The sequence below is a fragment of the Empidonax traillii genome, unplaced genomic scaffold, assembly GCF_003031625.1.
Source record: "Empidonax traillii isolate 1590-97213 ecotype Southwest subspecies unplaced genomic scaffold, ASM303162v1 scaffold535:size1322822, whole genome shotgun sequence".
NCBI lineage: Eukaryota > Metazoa > Chordata > Aves > Passeriformes > Tyrannidae > Empidonax > Empidonax traillii.
Window position 1 is genome coordinate 741,654 of NW_020955728.1, and position 21,026 is coordinate 762,679.

A 21,026-nucleotide genomic window follows, 5' to 3' on the forward strand; every position below is an offset into this window, starting at 1 on the left:
TTATCCAGTGAAGCTAAATCCCAGTGTTTTACCTTGAACTTCACAGTTTCTGCTACCTTCAAACCAAATCAACATGACATAGCGTTTCAAGAAAACATTTTCCAGCTCTTTTCACCAAGGTGGTTATTCTTTTCTTATCCAATTAGCTAAGTAATTGCTAAATATTTACAGACTCATCTAAAAGAATATGAATTTGGTCTTTCAGCTTGCATGTCACCCAAAATGATGCAACACTCATTTGCCTACTTGTACTTGGTAGTTAGAGGCCTCACCACCATCTGCCATTGTACTTGACTACTCAAGAAAGAATCTAGTGCTCTGACCAGAAGATTATGTGCTTAGGTATAGACAATAGAATATATTTGTTGGATGAACTCTTCAGGCATGAATAATTAGATATCTAAATCTATAATTAAATGTAGTCTGGTTTATATGGTAGAACCAAAATTTCAGAGAATAAAGTATAATTCTGAATGTTATTTCCTGCATGACATAATAAAAATGCCTGATTTTTTTTTAGTGTTGATTACTCCAAAGTTTTCAAGACAGTAAGAGAGAAGATTTCCTAGCACTTTTGAAAAGTGGGATCTAGTTGATATTTTTAGTTTGGGAGTGAGCCACTGCTGTGAAATCACATACTTACAAGTAGCACTGCAATACTAAAAAAGTGTCAGATCTCTCCCAAAATAATTGCACTTGCTTTATATATATATAAAAAATAAATTATTCATTTGCTTTATCTTTTATGTTTCATTAAAAGTGACATCATAGGTTTTCAAGTGGTTACGCTGTTTCATGAATATGAAATTTGAGAAAACCACCAGGTACTGTGAAAATCAATATAAAGTTGTGATATTTGCCATTACTGCTCTGCTGTACAAAATGGGTCACTACATAAAAGCTCTCGCTGCTTTGGTGTTGTAAAACCTGTGTAAAGTGGACAAAGTGTACCATTTTACTTTCAATGATATGCAGACTTTCATGTGAAAGTAAGTGAAAGATGTGGGTTAGGGAGTAGAACTCAGTTGAATTGTTTCATAATACCCTGAGAAGGAAAATCAACTTAGCTGATGACCTTTAGAAGCTATAACGTCATGTTTCCTTTCTAAATCACATAATGTTGAATATTGCAAGTGTTGCCAAGTACCATATATTAAAGTAAAAGAAGTACAGATATGTCTACATTGTACTGCACTGCAGCAGAGAGATAACAGCTTAAATGAGTTCATTCTAGTACTGGGAACAGCTTAACCGTAGCAAAACATAGCAGTGTGCTTTCCCCTAGTTATTACTGTGCAGATGGTAGCATACACAGTCTTCTGGGAATTGCGGTGCCAGAAGATAACAGATACTTTCACATGACATTCACTAGAAAACTTTCAATGGAATTTGGCTGTGGTTAGACATCCTCTCTCATACGTTGCAGGAAAAATTAAGAACAAGACCGGTCTCTTAGCAGCTTAGCACTGACACTGTGCTAAAAATGACCACTGCTGCTAAACTGCTGTCAGAATAAATTGTGTTGGGACTTTGTTATCTGTTCTGGGCCAGATCAGCTTTGTTACCCCCAAATACTAATTTCACTGTTTAAGCTAATCAATCAGGTTGATTTTTTTCATGAAGGGGTCCATAAGCAAACAGAAATAGAGTGAAAACATTTTTCCTGTTGTAGTTAGCTTTTTTAGTATAACTTGAGTATAAATAAAGTTGAACCACACTTGTATTTGGTTCCTCTGCCAACAAAGGCTTTAGTGTTGCAGTTATTCTTATACCACATCCATGATGGATGGGTTTTACAGGTTAATTAAATCAAAATAATTATGCTAAAAAATAATTGTTTAGATTGAACATGGAAAAAAATTACGAGGATGAATTTAAATTCACCTTAAGGATATATACAAACGAGAAAAACATTTGGACCAGTAAGTTTGCACATTTTGAGGAAACTGAATAGTTCTATAAGATAAAACATGACAAAAATTAGGTTTTTAATAGATGTGAGGAAAAAAACTGTATGAGCTTTTCTTGAAACCTTAATTAGAAGATTCTGTATAATGAATTAGGAAAATACTCTGGTTTTAGTTGTAAGCTGCCTTTGCAATCAGTAGTTTGAAAATCTGTTGCACTCTTGAGTAACTGTGCAGCAGTGGAAATTGGAAGGATAAGAAGGACACATCAGTCTGTTCTTCCCTATCGTCTGGTACATGCTGTGTCCTGATCTCCTGATCTGCACAAGGTATTCATTCACTGTGTGCCCTTCACCACTATGTTCATCACATTTCCTACGTAGTATATTGATCACATTGTGCACCTTGACAGGTGAACTGGTATGTCACTTAATTCCATTGGCAGGGCACACTGTGTGATTAAGGAAAGATGGACAGACTATGTTCTACTATGCACAAATTATAATGGGACTCTAAGGTGTCATGAATTCCTCTCTTTAAAATTAATAACAATAGAAGCTATAGGGTGCTTTTGCATGCCTACACATTGGCTTTATTTGTTTTTTTTCATCCTAGGGAGTCATATTTCCTGTTCACTGCACTGCAATGATAGAGCAATAACATTCCTCCAGATTTTGAAGAGATTTTCATGATTAATTTGTCAAATGGATTGATGTAAACAGTCACAATTAAAATTAGTGAGAACTTTGGACATTTAACTGGGGTAGGTCTCCTAGGTACTTAAGGTACCTTGTACCACTAATAACTGACTGCCTCTTTGAGCATCTGTTTCGCTGCAACTTGAGATCAAATATTTTGGTCAGGGGATTCTGTCAGGATACACACAGGACTATACATCATGGTAGAGAGCTGACCTCTTTTTCTTAGCAAGTCTGAACAGGTTCATTCAAAAAATCAGGAAAAGGTTGAGGATAATCAAGCTGTCGGATGGTGCATAGCTAACATAAGTACATAGAATGTGTGTTCTGTTAAGACTTTGCCTTTAAAGTACAGAGATCTCTAAACTATTTTTATATCCTAGGCTAGTCTATACATATATTTCATTTTTTCCCCAAATTTAATAGATTAACTCAAATGATATTATCATGGCAGGTCATATGCTATTCTCACCCACACCAATATGATGTGAAATCAAGTGGCATGCAGTGATGTACCAAAATTATTGTCTCACTAATTTTATTTTGACTTCCATATTCTGTATTTGAGCAGGGAGAATGATATATAGTCAGGAAGATAAAATCAATTTAGGTTATCTCCTCTTAGGCTAAGGTTGCCTACTGCCTCAATTGCTGGCATTTTATGATTTGGGCTTAAAATCACAATAACTTAATACTTTTTCTGGATACTCTAGGCAACTATACTAATTATTGATTTTTATCAGATGCCCTTTAGTTAATACTATACTTTTATAATATTATTTGGCCAAAGGACCACAGACTGCCAGTGAAAATGTGAGCAGAATACAATAGTTTGATAAACTTCAAAAAATGTTGGTCAGTGTGAATTTGTAAAATGATGCAGTTCTATGCAGAATTACTAAAATTTGTATATTACTGAAATCGTCACTCAAAGACCTTTTCAAAAGTGCCAGGAACAATATTATATGTGTATTTTTAACCTTTATACAGACAGCAGGAGCACTGTCAACTGAATTTGCATCTCATAGCAGGAACCAGCACCACTGCGTACTGCATAATGAAGTATCAGAATAACAATAAGTTACCTTGTCAGGTGAAATTTTTTAATTTTTGAACTACATAAAGCAAATAATTTTATCATTAACAGTTCAGCAGCTACTTCACAGATATGTTACACAAGATCATTTTTAACTGAGGGTTTTGAGCACGTATGTTAATAATCTTACACCTATTTTCAATTACACAAAATATTCCCTATGACAAGGAACACACACTTTGTGTTAGTTAGTATATTCATGTTTTTAATAAAAGAATGCATCCTAAACTTGCACTAATAAACATTGATATTCTTCTAATTTGTTTGATAATTTTCAGATCACGATAGGACACTACATTTGTTAAAACATCCACATATTTCCTCTACAAAGCTATTCCATAAAAACCTATGTGGATAGAAAGTGATTGGACTAAGCTTATATGGGAAACCAGTTTTGTAGGAAGATGCAGTAGATGCTGTTAATGTACTGAGATAAACTTTAGGATAATGAAAAGATTATGTGCTAAAATAACTACCCACTTTTTCAGTTATGAGCAGTACTATTCCAGCTATGAGCATGCAACAGACAGATCATTTATAAAACTAGAACAAAATTATTAATTAACTGAAAACCTGTTTTGCATTTACAGAACTCTTTTTCTCCCCCAAAAATTGTTTTGAGCTTTAAATATGCAGGCCAAACAACTTGCCTGTATTCAGTTATCCCACTTCACACTGAACCAGGAAAGGTTTATCCTGAAGCAAATCGGTCCAGAATCCCCCAACTATCGTGCATCATAGCTAGTATTCATGGTGTCGTATATAGATGATACCCATGCATCCCAAGAAAAGATTGCTCAATGAACCCACAATACCTATGAACAAAGAGAAGGCTGGCAGTAAATGTGCAAATTTAATCCAAAAATCATTTAATTTCAACCAATTTTCAATTTACTTTAATGGAATTCAGATTTATTTTCTCTGAGAAGGCACACATGTAGCAGGTCACAAGCATGAAACTTCTCAATGAACACATTTCCATGTAAGCTGTCTGGAACTCTAACTCCATTTGGAAGACTAAGTTTATATCTTTAGCACCACTTACACTTATACACACCATTCTTTATGGGAACAGTGAAATCCCTGCATAAAATGTGTGCATAACATGTTAGAATTAGTCTGCTAATGTATGAAATACTATATTGATATCCAACTGCTTTTAGATTCTTTGCTTTTGTTGCTCCCTTTCAAATTCTTGAAAGTATGGTAAAAGAGATGAAAGCTTCAGGTTCAAATAGCTTTAAAATAAATCTATATTTATGCTAAAACATCAGTGCTACATACCCCTAATTTTGTACTACCTCTCAGGAGAGAATCATCTTGGGAGCTATTATCCCTGAGACAGAATTGTCTGCATGTTTGGTGCAAATGTACAGGGCAGTATAATGCCTGATAGAGATATTGTAGCACAACTGACAAAATGTGTAGGCTGCAAAAGTATGTTGAAAATTATTTGTAAATGCTTAAAAAATCTCAAACTTTTACATGGATTATGGTAGAAATATTAGTGAGGATGTGTGATAATCAGGAATGATCATTGTGATTTGGATGTTAGCACTTCCTAAGGAGATCGTGAATTACATTGAACTTCAACAAGTATTTTAGACTTCATCTAATTTCAGCAAATAAAGATTATTAATCATTCAGAGCAATCTGGTAAATTCAGATTGATAACAATTGGAAATATTTTACATCCCATTATCATTATTTCTGTAATACAAACCTATATTTTTGACATTATTTGTGGGTTTTTATCACCCATTCTGTTCTGAGTAAAAACGCTTCCATACGCACTGTGTGGAAGAAGTACCTGAGTGTATAAGAACATGAACAGACTGTAGTGATGTGTTGATAGTCATTTCATCCGTTATAGATAGCGGTACTAAAGCTGAATAGAGGGCTCTGTAATCAAGAAGAAATAGTATTAAATATGTAAACCATGGATCATACACTCTGATATTGAAGGTAAAGTGGCATAAAATAAAAGAACAAAGTTGATACTATATGCATTGTCGATTTATTCATTTGTTTATGATTGATGGATATAGAACAAAGAGTTTCCAAGTAAAAATGCTTATGTACCTACATGCAGTGACTCTGAAATCTGTACCTTAAGGACAAAGAAAGGTCGCCAATCTCTCCAACTCCTAGTTCTTTGTCAAAAATGGACACAGTTAATGAGGTTTGTTTGGTACAGCACAAATTCTCAGACACAGATAGAGATCCTTTCAATGGAAACAAATTTGTTTGGCTTTACCAGGTTACTTAGCGATTAATAATAGCCTTGAGATGCAGGTCAGAAAGGTCATCGTCCCTGCTTGCCAACACAATCTAAAATGTGCAGCTAGTCCAGCTCTGCAGGCTTTGAGGCCCCAGAATGCTATGCATAAAGTAAAACAGGCTATTTTCCAACTTCTTTTTTCATATTAATAAGCAATTTTCAAGAGAAGGGTGGCAAAATGGGGGCCATGCCACTCTAAGTAATTCATTTATTTTGCAATTTAATCTTATGTTGGAAAAAAATTACACTGCTGCAAAAGCATAGCATGGTGATTTTTAAACGTCAGTGTGCTTCATAAGTAACCTTGTATGAAATATTGTATTAGCAGCCTTTAACAGTAAACTGCAACAAAAAATATTTTCAGGGATTGAAACATACCTGTACATTTTTTCCAATCTTTATTTTCCTCTTATTCCATTTTTCTTTTACAGTGGAAATAAAGCATGTTTAATTACTTAACATTTTACCTATTTTAATTGATAAAAACTTGAAAGATAGCATGAAACAAATAAAAATTCTACACTTCAACTTGTACTTAAGAATGTGTTTTCATATTTATAAAGTAATTATTGTTCCTTCATATATTTTGATGAACTAATTTAATGATAACTAAAATATCAAGAGTAAGTCTGAGCCACAATCTTAAAAACACTTTCACGAGCAATATATTTTTCCCATGGGGTTATTCATATCAGCAAACTTATCCATGTGCATATTTTGACACAATTTGACCCATGTCCTCACAGTGTCTTATTTGGTACTCATTGGAACAACTGAGACTAATAATGTGGACCTCTCTAAATAATCTGTTTTGCAGGAATATTTGAATTATCTAGTTATGTGAATAATATTTTTTCTTTTTATTTTATCATATACACACATGCTTAAAAAAATAAAGACTAGAATTTACTCACTTAATTAACATTTAAGCAACCTAAATGCTTGACTGAATATGCTTGGTGTCTTTGGCACACAGGTTAATTTGAACTAGCCATTTTGTAATAACAAAAATAACAAATGTTAATCAAACTAACCTTTTTTAACTGGGACAAAAAAATTCCATACACGTGCACTGCACTCAATATCATGGAATTTAGTTTCTTTTAGAACATTAATTCACTCTACTGTTTGCATAATATATGGCAAGCCTGGCTCTATCGAAAAAAAAAAAAGCCTTTGAGAAGGAAATCTGTGCCCACTTTATTCTGTTAAAGTTTTACTCTAAACATTCAGTTAAAATCATGAGTTTTCTCCATTCTTTGAAACCTGGTATTAGATATAGTTCCTTATTTCTTGTGTGATGAAAGAATTTTCTACACAGGCAGTGGTCCATGAGGCAGTTACGTTCCTGTTTCTTGTGGTGGCCTGTACAGTTCCTATCAAACCAGAGCAGGAATGACCTATGCAAGAAGTCTGATGCCATGGAAACTCCTCTTAAGGACAGTGTATTCACAAAAGGTTTACATCCAGTTTTTCTCTATGCCTACATTCTCAACCTTACGAAAGGCTCAGGGATCTAGGAGTGACTGTCGTCTTTCATCCCATGTCTGCTATCCTCTCTCATTCCACAAGATCTCACCTGTCTGCAGATCAGGAGGGGCTGCAAGTCACTAGCTGAGACATAAGTGAACAACTTTTATTTTTAAACCGTTTTCAGGAAAATCCCTACATTATAATAGTTCCTGCTTAGAGATAATAAAACTAAAATGATACTCAAAGACAAATAAAAGGACATATGTGAATACTATTTTATCAGGCTGTAAAAATACATAAGTTGACATATGCTTCAAAAGACTAAGCAATATGAACTCATATACTGTTCATACTTTAATCCTATTTCTTCATAGCTATATCTGTGTAGATCCTGCTGCTGTGGAATTGAATGAACTGTAATTTTGCGTTCCAGTGATGTCAGTATACTGCTAATACATAATAGCAGAACGCTGTTTAGCTATGAAAGGGTTAAACAGAGCATTAGCACATCTTTTATTGTTGTAATATAATAGCAGACTTATTTTATTACAGGAGTGAACTTCAAGAGTACATAGAAACAAAGGAAAATGAAGAGAAAATGAAAGACCTAGAGAAGAAAGAAAAGGAAAGGAAATACCAAGCCCGAAAGATGCATTACCTCCTTAGCACTGAGCAGGTTGGTATACCTGTCCCTGACAGCTCATGCAAACCACTTGGGCCCCCAGCCTGACAGAGATAAAGTAGCAGGCTGAATGGGACATGACTTGTTGAAAAGATATCACAAAGACACTACTTCGAGTTCAATTTAGTGCCTTTCTATAGGCAAGAGCAGGTACCATGACTATTCTGTGACAGTAGCCTCATAGAGGCAGCATCAGCACTGCTGGCAGAAAGAGTCCAAGTCAGCAGTTTGATCTGCCACTGTGATAACACAACATGAAGGGCATAACCTCGCTTTAAAAACTCATTTTGACTGGCTTATTGTTGTGTTGTTGTACTTGTCAAGAACTAACAAGTTATTAAGCTGAGAAGGGATTTCATTTTTTTCCCCTTTTTAATTGACTTAATGCTTGGGTTGGTGCTGTGTTCTGCTTGTTTTTAGGATAGATTGTAAATGCAGGTTTTCAGCTAAAGGTTTTCCTAGAACTGCCTGAAACAGCTTATTTAACATGATTGGTTTTGTTGAGAAATGCCTCATAAATTTTAAATATTTGCTGATTAATTTGTTTTGTATCGATAAAACTGGTATGTTTTTCCAAGCTTATGTAAGCTGCTTTATAGACAGGTGAATATGGCAGTAGATATATCATGTGCAAAACTGATGTGATTGGTAAAGCTTGTGGGTTTACCTTTTTTTTAGTCATCCTTTGTGAACTTAAAAATAAAAAAAGCAAACCCAAAAGATTTTGTCTCCATAAATGTTTGGTGACTTGTTATTCTTCATATGAACATGGAATTAAAGTGAAATGTTAGTATGAACTAAATGCTTGCTTTTCATGGGTTGATAATTATAATCTGTGTCTAAGAACTATTAATCGTAAAAAATGCAGAAAAATACTATATGACACCTAGTGAAAAAAATATTTAATTTCCCCCTCTGTTTGGGACATTTGTAATTTTATTTGAAAAAAAAAAAAGCATAGCATAGTGTTAGTAAAAAATAGCATAAAATGTGTTCTGAGTGCCTTTTAGACAGAGGAGCTAGTTAATAACTCAAATTAGATCACTAGAATGGATTTTTCCAGATGTAAATCTAGGATATTAAAAATAATCTGCACAGTATTTTCATATTGTTTTAAACTGTAGAAAATTGGGAATTCTTGTTTTGAACAGAACAATTAATGTAAACAAATGCATAAACATTACTATGCTTACCTGGAGCTCAAAAATTGTCAGGTTAGAGACATTGAGTGACCTGTGGTCTAAGATCTTATTAAACTTAGTTTACCTAAGTATCTGATGATACTGGCTTAGTAATCTGTAACATGTTTTTAAGGAAAGCCAAGTAGTGCCTTATTTCAACCATCCACATGAAGACTGCTGGTAGAGGGCAGCAGTAAATATTATGTTCTGAGGAACTGAGATTTCTAATTTAATTAGAAGTTAGATGGCAGTGTCTTGCAAAACAAAAATGTGCTTGGTTTTGCTTGCTGAGATGGTTTGTGAACGCTGGGACTCACAACCCAAAGGATTTTTCCTTTATGTTGGAACTGTACTCTGAGAACCAGCTTCTTTTGCAAGTAAGTATTTCAAAACATAAATGAGTGTAAATCTGTGCAAAAAGACAACCTGAAAAACAGCAAATATATTTGGAGTTAACTACTTACAGGAATCAAATCTGTATTCCACACTTGCACCTAGTTGTAGAATTTGATATCTTGCCAAGATACAGGACAAATTATTTCAGTGCAGAATTTACTAGTTTGATTCTCTGACATTTTACTCTCTATGTGCCTGCTCTTCTGATCTGACTACAGCTGTGTCTTGTTGTCTTCAAAGGACAGTGAATTGGAATGCTGAGCAAGGACCATTCATGTCTCAATAGAAACAGGCAGCAAAAGTTAACACTTTTGAGTGATTAAAGTGAGTTGATAAGCTGGACAAGTCATGTGTTAACTAAAGCCCAGTTAAGTTATAGAGACCTGCTAGAGTTTGCTTCTCCTCCCCTTCCTACCATACAATGATGGAGCTGAGCCACTTCATGCATCAAGGCTGCAGATGATCAGGCAGGTCATAGAGACAGCATTGCAAAATCTGTATTTGCAATAATTGTTTCAAATATATACTATAGTTTGAAATCTTTTTATTTTACTACAGGCAAAAAGGGAGAAGAGGGTGTTTACTTACTGAAAGAAAATATTTAAGGAGTTGTTGCTTCTCAGTTTCTGTAAAGAAAGGCATGTCAAATTTCATTCTCCACTCCCTACAAACTGAAACCCACAAACCCATCTCAGAAGTGTTTATATAATTATATACCTACATATATGCATGTACAAGGTGTGCCCCCTTCTAATTACCAACATTGTTTTACACTTTAGAAATTAAAACTGAAGAATGCAGTGTCATGAACATACAGGGATGTCTACTATGTACATAATAGCATGAGCTAGGACAAAGTCAACATTCTGTCTTCTTTATGAATTAACTTACTATTAAAGGATTTATTTCTTTCGTAAACTGTTGCCTCTATAAAAACAAGCAGAGATGAAGAAATGGATACCAAACTCTGAATTAGAATGCATTATTTGTCGTTATTAGTACCAGGTATATATACATAGTCTTATATAGACAGATGTGAGCTTGCTTTGATTCCTTTCCAAGCCAATCTGGAGCTATAACATGGGGCTGAACCCAAACTAATTAGCCCTGTTGAGAGCCACAGTGTATTAGCTCAAGAATTAATGCAGTTACACAGCTCCTGGTCAGCTAAAAATATGAGAAGAATAAATGTGTGTATGCTTTAAACTGAGGAACAAAGAGTTTGATCTGTATACAAAGTATTATATAGACATACGTACAATTATGTTGTTTTGTCTGCAGTTGCACACCTTTCTGGGGAGAAGTTGTATATACTGGGTACCATTGCTAGGGAACTGACATTCAGGAAAATCATTGGATGATTAAAAATGTGTGCTATTATACCATACTCTACAATTTTCCTATATATTTTGTGAACAGTTGATTGAGTGTATTTTGCCATGGAAGCTTACACAAATATGACTATTTCCCATTGCTGCTTGTGGCAATACATTGCATTTACACAAATATTACAATCCACTGAAGAACTAAGCAGTTCATTTATATAAAAGAACGTTAATACTTTAAAAGTTTAAATTCTTATTAAATAATATAATTATTGACTGTCTTTCTCTGAAAGTGCAATGTTATGTATCCCACCAATGTCAACCAAATACTGTCTGGAGAAATAAAGCATGAGCTCTAAAACTTTAGCGTTATGAAATACTAAGCTTTTAATCAATGTGCTATATGCCAGTAGTATCAATAACTTGTCAAATAGCATGAGTTTCTTGTGTTTAAGGGAAGCTTTTTCTACATGATTCCTTTAATTTTAAAAACAAATAAACAAAAAACCTTCTTACCCCATGATAAGTTATGTTCTATGCTTCCTTTTCTGGTTGCTTATTGCAAGAGATTCCAGAGTAAAACACAGCAAGAAATAAATCTATACACTTCCAAATAAAATTCCATTTTGAAATACGATTTCTATATTTCAGATTTTAAAATTGTTATATAATGCATTTTTTCCTTATCTGCTTTTTACCTTAGCAGTCTGATAAATTTTGACATCATGATGAACTTGATAAAAATTACAGTACATATTTAACAATTCTTTACCTTTGTTAAGAATATTTCTTATAATTTCTTATTGGCAACGCATTTTTAAATTGTTTTTATCTGTTTTATCATGAACTGCATTGTGATTCCTTATTGAGACATGAAACTTATAATAATTATTTTTTTCTTATTAGTCCAGAATCACAGTATTCTATTTCCATTCAGTAGTAATGATCCTTTTTTTCAAGATCTCATTAGTAGTGAACTACTTATTAAATGTGGTTTTCCATTATAAACATATTTACCAATGCATATTATCCTTCTTTATCCCTGTAGTTCCCCTTTCTGTATGAACTACATTCACTATAATTGAATAGATTCTTACTTCTGCTCTTTGTCATATTTTCAAAGCTGACCATCTCTGCAAAGTGCTGACAAATGACCTCTGAAGTCAACGACAGACAGAAGCTCTGAACACATTGATGGCACTTTGTAGAAATGGGTACAAAGAGCCCACTTTTGTTGAAATATGTGGTTGCATGATTCTTGAGGTCATTGGTATTTCCAGCTTTTCAAGAAATTTTGCAGTTGGTCTTTGCCTTACAATGACGATTACAATTAGGCATATAATAGCCTAAATCCAGAGATCCAATATCGAGCAAGAATGCAGACCTGTATTGTTTTAAGTATGTGCTGATAGAGCAAGCAGCAATGCTGAGGTGATTCTGCGAGAGGGAGCGAGTGTGTCAGCTCTGCTAGAACTACTGCTGCTACCCAGGCAGAGCATCTGCAAGTCCACAGTGTGATGGGGAGCAGAAGCCAATGGTGATTGAAATAGAGAGCAGAAGTGGTGGAAGGAGAAAAATCATGCATGTCTGGTAAGGTATTGAGATCAGGAGAACAGTCTTATGGAAAGTCTTCAAAATGCCCCAGCTGAAAAATGCCTTTTGCTATTATGGTTTCTCCTGTCACTGAGAACCAGCAGAGCAACAGATCTTTTTCCTTTATGGTTGTTTCCTGCGTAGCAAACAGTACTGGGTGAGATAATTTTAATTCTCTTTTCTCCGATTTTCTACTGTTTATAAACAGGTAAACCCCAATTACCTTTTTCTCCAAGAAAGTGAATGTATAAGTAGTTCAGGAAACCAAAGTTCTTTTGATCTGCAAAAGCTTGAGAACTTTGTCTCTTAAGTGCAAAACATATTTTTACACTATTGATAATGGGATTTTATACATGCATTGCTTAACCTTATTGTGGCTGGTGGGCTGAATCATGGCCTCATTCCTAAACTTGGACCTCCTGCTCTGTGATAAATCATGCTGAGAGTAGATGAGCTAATATTGGTCCTCTGTTCTCTGGGAGCTTCTGTTCTATCAGAATTTTTTAACTATTAAGACCTTGGAAAAATTAATCGTGCCTGTTATGTATGTATGCCTACTCTTGATTTTTGTAAAGCTACTTCTTTCTGTTGGTGCCTGACTAATTAGAAGACCTGACTGAGTAAGATTGCAGACTCCTCTGGCCCAGCATCCTATCTTTGACAGTGGTCAATAGCATGTGCCTAGAAATGAGGCAATACAATTACTGCCATGAATATTCTCTCATTTTCCAACAAATGGCGGTTGAAGGGCTTGTAGCCCTGAATTAAGGCTTTTGAGTATAAAGGAAGCAAAAACATGTCTCACTTTTTCATCTTTTGTTTCTTAGAGAAATTAATTTCATTTTGATTTTCTGTAGTTATTTTAAAACTCAAAATATCACTTGTATCAGTTGTATCCATATTTATTTCATATTTGTCAGTGCCTAGAGTAAAATATTTTAAATTCAAATTCTACTCAATACTAAGGTATTCTTTTATTAAATTTTTCTTGTCAACAGAGGTGGCAATTCATAGACATTACACTGATAGCCCTTGTCCCCTTTTCACATTACTGGAAATCAAGAGTTAATTCTGTTGAAGTTACTACACTTAGATCAGGTCTAAGTGTTCTAAGTGAGAAAGAAAAAGGACCACAAAATCCTTCCTGAAGCAGGCTAATGAATATTCAGAAGACACAACTGATTAATATGCTTCTAACCTAATGTGCTGTCCTGTAAGAACTTGAAAAACAATTGGTCCAAAATGACACTGTTTGACATCCACTCTGTCTCTGGACAGCTGACTGTTTTATTCTTATAAAGGTGAAGACTCAGTGGATAAAGCCCTGGCCTTTGATCTTCAGATCCACAGTTTAAGAGACAAGGCAGCAAGTTTGGTCATTTGAGCTTACTCCCGAGTGAACAGTCCACATCACAGAATGATTATACATAATTTGTTACTATTGGCAGAGTCTGTTCAGGAAAGGCCAAGGACTGAGCTAGCATGAAGAATGAATTAGCTCTTACCTTTTACATTTTATTTCCTCCCTCTTTACTGTTGTAATTTTATCATCCTGTCTCTAAAACATTCAGGGGGTGAAATTATCATTCATTATAAGTACTAATACTTCCTGAAGATGAACTAAAATAGTTATATTTTTTTTTTAATCTAGGTGCCCCAATCAATGAACAACCCCACCTCTCCATGGGTGTTTAATATCCACTCATCACTTCTCTGTCAAGAAGTCAGATGTTTCTGAGTACTTTCCAAAGCTTGTAGCATAAAAAATCCCATTTAAATTAAAGAGGAGAGAGTGAGATTTCCTAGTTCTCTTGCAGGCTTGCAGCTACATTTAAATAGCATTAGTATGGGAAGCACTTCATGCTGCAGTGCTCTGTTTTTATAAAATATTAATTCCAAAGTTTTTACAATTTCCATTAGATCCTTTTTACAGTACCTGTGACAGGTATGTTTGGTCAGCAAGCTTTCTTCGTGTATTCACTTCCACATCGGAAGTCAGATGTGTCAGTCTATTCTCAGATATTCGCTATAGGAAAATCATTCAACTCTTGTGCCTCATGGGGCACTATACACACAATCTCAGTTCACTTGGAAGGGATCTCAGTTCATGCTGCTTAATGTTTCTGTCAAAAAGAAGGACAAAGTAAGATAAACTTGGAAAAGAAGCCAGTAGCTGAGCTCTTTGTGATTCTGAAAGACATTGTACCTGAACAAAGAAAAATGTTTATGTCTAGAAGATTAGTTCTGCCAGGTCTAAATTCCAAAAATGACCTTTAGGTTATTTGCACACACAATCAAAAATCTCTAGTTTTCTTAGAATCTGAGTCCCACCCTTGCCCTTTGGGATTACTCATCTTGGGGACACTCAGACCTGTAATTCTGCCACTCAACACAGTTTGATGGTGATGGAAAAAAAAAAAGAGGACAAGTGCTGGAAGCCAAAATATACCTCTGGAATCTATCTGGTGCACACTCCACTAATAATAATAATTTAGTGACAAAGTTTATAACTTCCATAGATTTCCAGTTTTGCTCATGTCCCTTTCAGTCAGCCTTTGTCTCTAAGAAATGGCTGTTACCTCCCTAGAGAGGGCAAGTACAGTAAAAGCCAAAACTAAGATGATATGCGTGGTGATCTTCATGCCCAGAAAAGGGTAGTGGTGTGGGTAAGGAAGCAATAGAAAGAGGATGGGGAAGTGCTGTCTGCTGACACCATAACCTACTTCCCTATGAGAAGTCGATGTCTGTGCAGCATTTCAGATGTATTTCTTCCTGGTGTCAGTGAACAGAACTTCCTACACATTCACTGTTCTCCTAAGTCTCAGCATAGCACAAGTGGTAAGTGCAAGTGTTTCCAGCAGAAATCAATAATTTCTCCCTTTGTCACACTTCACAGAAAACAAGATATTCACTTCCTATTTTTTAAAGATAGTGAGTGAATGAACTTTTAAGTGTTATCTGTGACAGTATTGCAAACTCTATTTTTCCTAAAGGCTGCTTGTTATAGAAGCATTTTGGTTTGTTTGGTAACTGGTTAACTGTGCAAAGAAATGAGAGTTTACACTGAAAATTCATCTGTCATTAGAAAGAGCTTAACACACAATAGAATATAAAGTTTGAGTACTGTTTTTTGATTGATCCTTTTTAAGCTCAGTTTTTAAAGGCATATTCATGTAGACATGGCAATATTTCTTCTTCTAAATAGCTTCTTACTAGCCATGTCACTCACACTAAGCATGTTATTACAACATAGTGGCATCTCTGTATTTACCATGTATTATAACATTGACCACCTCTGCATCTAGCATTAGTAATTTAAAAATGCACTAGCTAGGAAGATCCCTGCACTTAAACTGTCTTTTTCAGCATTTGAATTGCATAATCCCTATTTGTGTGGATTTTTTCTAGACAACAAACTTCTTGCTCAATTCCTGTGGGTAGGATTAATGGCAGAGTTTAAAGGACAAGCTGTGTGATCTATCAAAAAGTGTACATGCTGAGATCTTAGAAAAACATGACCACATTTTGTGTATTACTGTCAATTGGGGTGGCAAAAGGGTTGGATTGCTGCAGGGTCAGAAAACTGGTAAGAGTGAGTTGTATATTGAATGCTGGCTTTGTGTATGGTATGATAAAAACGTTTAAGAATCTATATTGCAAGGAAATGACAATGCAGTGGAGTTGCAGCTAAATAGTTCACAAAGCCACATTCAGAGACAGTGGAACTCCACTGACATTCTTGAAATTGTTACTGGTATAAATTTGATTGATGCATAGTAGTCCACCTGGTATTTATACAAGTTTGATGTGAGGTATGGTCCTGCTCAGGTAATTTTTGAAACTATTATATCAGGAGAAATACATGCTAAGTAAGAGATAAGTGCTTAAGAAGAGGGAAGTTAGGAATGGCATGGTAGAAGTCATGAAGATAAAATACCATACATGTCTCCACAGCAAACCTTCCTGTTGATTAAGAAGTGGCACTGATGGTATCCTAGCTTTAATGAGACTTCAAGATGAGTGATGTACGCACCAATTCTTTTGTTTCTCAGCTCTTAGGCTGCTGAACAGTATAATGGTAAAGTTCTTTCATTAACTTGCACAGTTTATTCAATATTCAGTGCTTTTGTTTAGTAAGTAATATATATTGTTAATTTGGGAGTTGTCTGTCCTACAAGGGACATGAGGAACACTGTATATCTCCCCCTATACATTGTTTCCTTTGCTTTCAGTTTTTCTATTTGAACAATCTTTTAGTAAAATCTTCATCTCTGTGGTTTTTTTTCTTTTTATGTCACTCTTTTCTACTAATTTCTGACTACCTTTACTAATCTGACTAACATGATTCTGTTCTCATTATTCTTTCCCATATACAATATGATGACCATTCATTAAACCTTCACTTCATTGTAGGCTGTTTTGTTAAACATACTGCCAAATCCTGAGTTTTTAGTCATTGCCTAATCCTACAGGTTTACTAGAACAAATTGTTTAATAAATCTGTCAGGTATATGTCTGTGAGTGAATATTCACATGTAAGCACAATGAAACAGACATAAGGCACAATGAAAAGCAATGAAATGTTATGTTGTTTAGTTGCACAAATGTATTTTTGAGGAGTGAATTAATTCTCTATTTAGCAATTATTTTGTTGACAAAGGAAATTTCCACATGATTTCCATCTCTATCTGTTATGAAGAGCTTCTCCTATCTTCTGATATGTTGTTGCAGGTAACTTCTGGTGTTACAAGTTTAAAAATATTAAATGGAATAATGATTTTTCTCAATTCAATGAGGAGTGCAGTGCATCTCAAGTAGATCTTTTTTGTACAAGGCTAATCTTTTCCACTATGACAGTGACAGTGGATGGAATTTTATTTTAAAGTTGTAAATAATATCACATATTTAGTTGTAAATAATATCACATATTTAAATGTTTAAGGCTCTGAAAACTTCTCAAATAAATAATTTTAGCCTCAAAATAGGGAAGGAAATACTGTGTGTTAATATGCAGTTATTGGCATGCTGAAGAATAAAATCACCTTCATAGAATATTCTTTAGGCTAAGCTCTTTAATTCACATTTATACTAGGTGGTTATAGAAACAGGTTGGTTTTCAGAGATTCCAATAATTTGTATATGATCCCATACTCACTCCAGCACTTCTTAAAGAAAAAATTATAATGATAATGAAATTTCCCATTCCTATTTTTTAAAATAAAGCCAATAAGCAATCTAAATTGTATTTTTCTACCTGTTTTGAAATCAGAAGTCAAATGAGAAGACAGTAAGAGAACCTTGAATGCACTATGTTTTTTTGTCTTCATCATAAGAGTATTGTTTCCCATGCCATCACTCACTCATTCAACTTATTATCCCTGATCTAGTCAAGTCATCAAAAGCCTGCATAAGAATTAGATTTGACAGAGTAAGCCTCTGTCGGAGAGAGAATCAATGAAAGGTGGACACAATTTTGGGGTGCCTCTGCATTTGCTGGGCTGATGTGTTTTGGATATTGTGCCACAGTGATTCATGCATTAAACTAAGATTATGTTTCTCTTTTGTCTTATTGTCTAAATACCCAAGCAATTGGTACCTGTTTGGAGACTCAATTATGGTTCTGTTTCCTGCAATTGAACTTAGTGCCTGTGCAGGTTTAGAGGTTGGTTTTATGGTCTGTGGCCAGGATACTGGACTGGAATGTTTTCCTTACACTTCATTGTATAGACCATAAAATTGCAGCCTGGTTTACTTATAAAAGTGCATTTAAAATGTGATTGCACTATTATTTTGATATCAAGCAAACATTTCACAGGTGAAAAGGACTGAACCAACCTTTACAGTCTGAAGGCAGAATAACAATAATTAATGCTTCTATTACTCTGTTTAAACAGAATATATATTAAGCAAAAGACAGGTAATTAATCCCACTTGAAGGAATATACGCTACTCATCACTCATTTATGAATTCTTCAGTCCCTCCATTAAAGCAGTATCTCAAAGAAAGGTAAAATACCTTTGGTGCAATAACAGGCTAGGTCCTCCAGTTCTTATTTAGATGAAATTCCTGAGAATATATTTTTTTAAGGATTACAGGATCAGGACAAAGGAGTAGCATTAGTTCAGTGAGAATTAAACCTACATTTATAAAACTGAGTGACATTTTTCCTATTGTGACTTAAGGATATTTTATCTCAGATTGGAATGTCAAATACCACCATGGTATTTTTCCAGTGTCTGAACAAACCTTACAATGTATTTCTTCATTGATAATAAATAAATGTGTTCAAATCAGTTAAAATATTGTGGATTGTTCGTAGTAGAGTACATTATAATGTGTCTTAAATATTTTGATGTTTCAAAATTGAGTTCATGGACATAGTTTTATTATACTTGTTGCTGGAACAGTATTTACAGATTTTTATAGATGCTTTTTCCCCAGTAAATCCCATGTTAAATATTATCCTTTTATTTTCACTAAGTATGGAATATTCTGACAACCTGTAAAAACCTAGCTCTTTAGAAGTTTAAAATTCCTTTTCTTTTACAAACATGCTTGCAGCATTACATAAACACTTATTTCCTTGCGAATCATTAATGTTTTAAGGTATTTCTTTTACCTCCTAGAGAAACTATATCTGGGGATTAACAAGATTGTTCACTGGAGTTCATGTGGAAGCATAACTGCAGTAGCTGAGAAATGATCATGTTTCCTTTTAGTTCTCAGCAAGAGTAATTGAATGTTGAATATCTTACTAAACGCTGGACTGTGACAGTGTGTTAACACTCCGACTATCTCCTAACAGCAGGGCAATTATTTGCTGAGTGGGATTTTTATAAATCCCCTGGCAGTAGTATGTCCTGATAATTATGATGAAGTGCACTGGTCAGTGTTGATTCAGCAATCCCATCTCTAGCAAATATTTCATTCACAGCACTCCTTCATGCTTTTACTTTTATGGCTTTTAAAGATCTCTTACCTCTCCTCCCAGCTTGCTTAGATTTTTTTTTTTTTTACAAATTACAATGGAACAAAAAAGAATTGTCAAGCTTAGTCCCTATTTATGGAAGTCTTTTCCTTCTCATTTAATTCCTCATTAAAAGACCAGAGTGAGAAACTGGGACTTTATTTAGGGTCTTACTGTGACAATCACTTTCACAGGCTTTCTACTTCAAAACTCTTTTTTTCAAGAGTAAATGATTGTTACATGAAACATTTGTATTTGGGATATAAGTTGGTTATTTCCTTTTTTCAGAGTTGATATGAAAAAGTAATTAAAATAGAGTATATCTTTATTATTGTTTAGTTAAATTGCAGTAAAATTATTTAAATATATGAGAATACACTTTCTATTGACTTATTGCTTACAATTTATCTTCAGCTCAACTTCATCAGTTTTTAATTTTGCATGTGCGTAATTATTTGCAGCAGAGTAGCTATGCCCTATCTTCGAACATATTTTGTTTGTGATTTTTTTACGTAGACTTTAAAAGCTCAGTCAAGAAGTAAGAAAGAAGAATAAGAAATAATAATTCATTAAAAAAATTGCAGAATCTAAACTGTTCAGGTTTTATCATACCATTTAGGGTCACCTATCTTTTCTGGTCCAGAGTAAACAACACGTCCTTGTCTTTCTACCTGCACCTTTTTTCCTTCCTTCCTTCTTTCTATTTCTTCTGCTACTGCCTAACCTTATAGTTTAGCTTTCAAGGCAACTCCATAATAATTTCTCTCTTGTATTCTGGAAAATAAATTTAATTTAGACAGAAAGACAGTTAAGTCTTTCTCTCTGTATTGAAATGATAAACATGAAAAGACAAAAGTGGATATTCTGTAGAATGGGGTAAATACAGGATTAGAGGTGGAAGCAATACGGACTATAAAAAAACCCCAAATCTTTATATTTGCTAATGTTCATTAAAATAATATTTGTTTTCTTATGATTTTTTTCTTTCTTTATATGTGACTGTTAATTATAAAGATAAGAAAATGATTGGGAGGAAACTAAATGATAGAGTGTTAGAAATGCAAAATGATTCAAAATATTAATGTAATGCTAAGGATGACTGGGTAACAAATGGTACATTTGCCAGTATGCTTGACCTGACACAATTAATATTCCAGGTCATGCTTGGGTTTCCATGATGGAAGGTCTGAGGCAGGGAATTCTAGGGGAAAATATATCTATTGTGTAGCCCATTTCTCTCTCTCTCTCTTTTTTTCTTTTTAAATTTTTTTTTTATTATTATTTTCCCTGACGAGTCAGAACCATAGTCTTAAAAAAAATATATCTCTACTTTCACACCTCATTTGCCATATTCACCACTGGGCCACCATTCACCAGAAGGGCCTGATGCAAGGAGGTCAGGAAGAAGCTATTAGCAGAGTCCCCT

At 34.4% G+C, this 21,026-nt stretch overlaps 1 protein-coding gene across 3 annotated transcripts in view; it reads left to right on the plus strand.

Annotated features, from left to right (window-relative positions):
• SPATA17 (spermatogenesis associated 17) overlaps nt 1–21,026 on the plus strand; it is a 133,658-nt gene that overhangs the window by 31,651 nt on the left and 80,981 nt on the right. For all 3 annotated transcript variants that reach the window (XM_027897309.1, XM_027897310.1, XM_027897311.1), the window contains one exon: nt 8,008–8,131. In XM_027897309.1, coding sequence (XP_027753110.1) covers nt 8,008–8,131 — 124 coding nt within the window. The remainder of the gene's footprint in view (nt 1–8,007; nt 8,132–21,026) is intronic.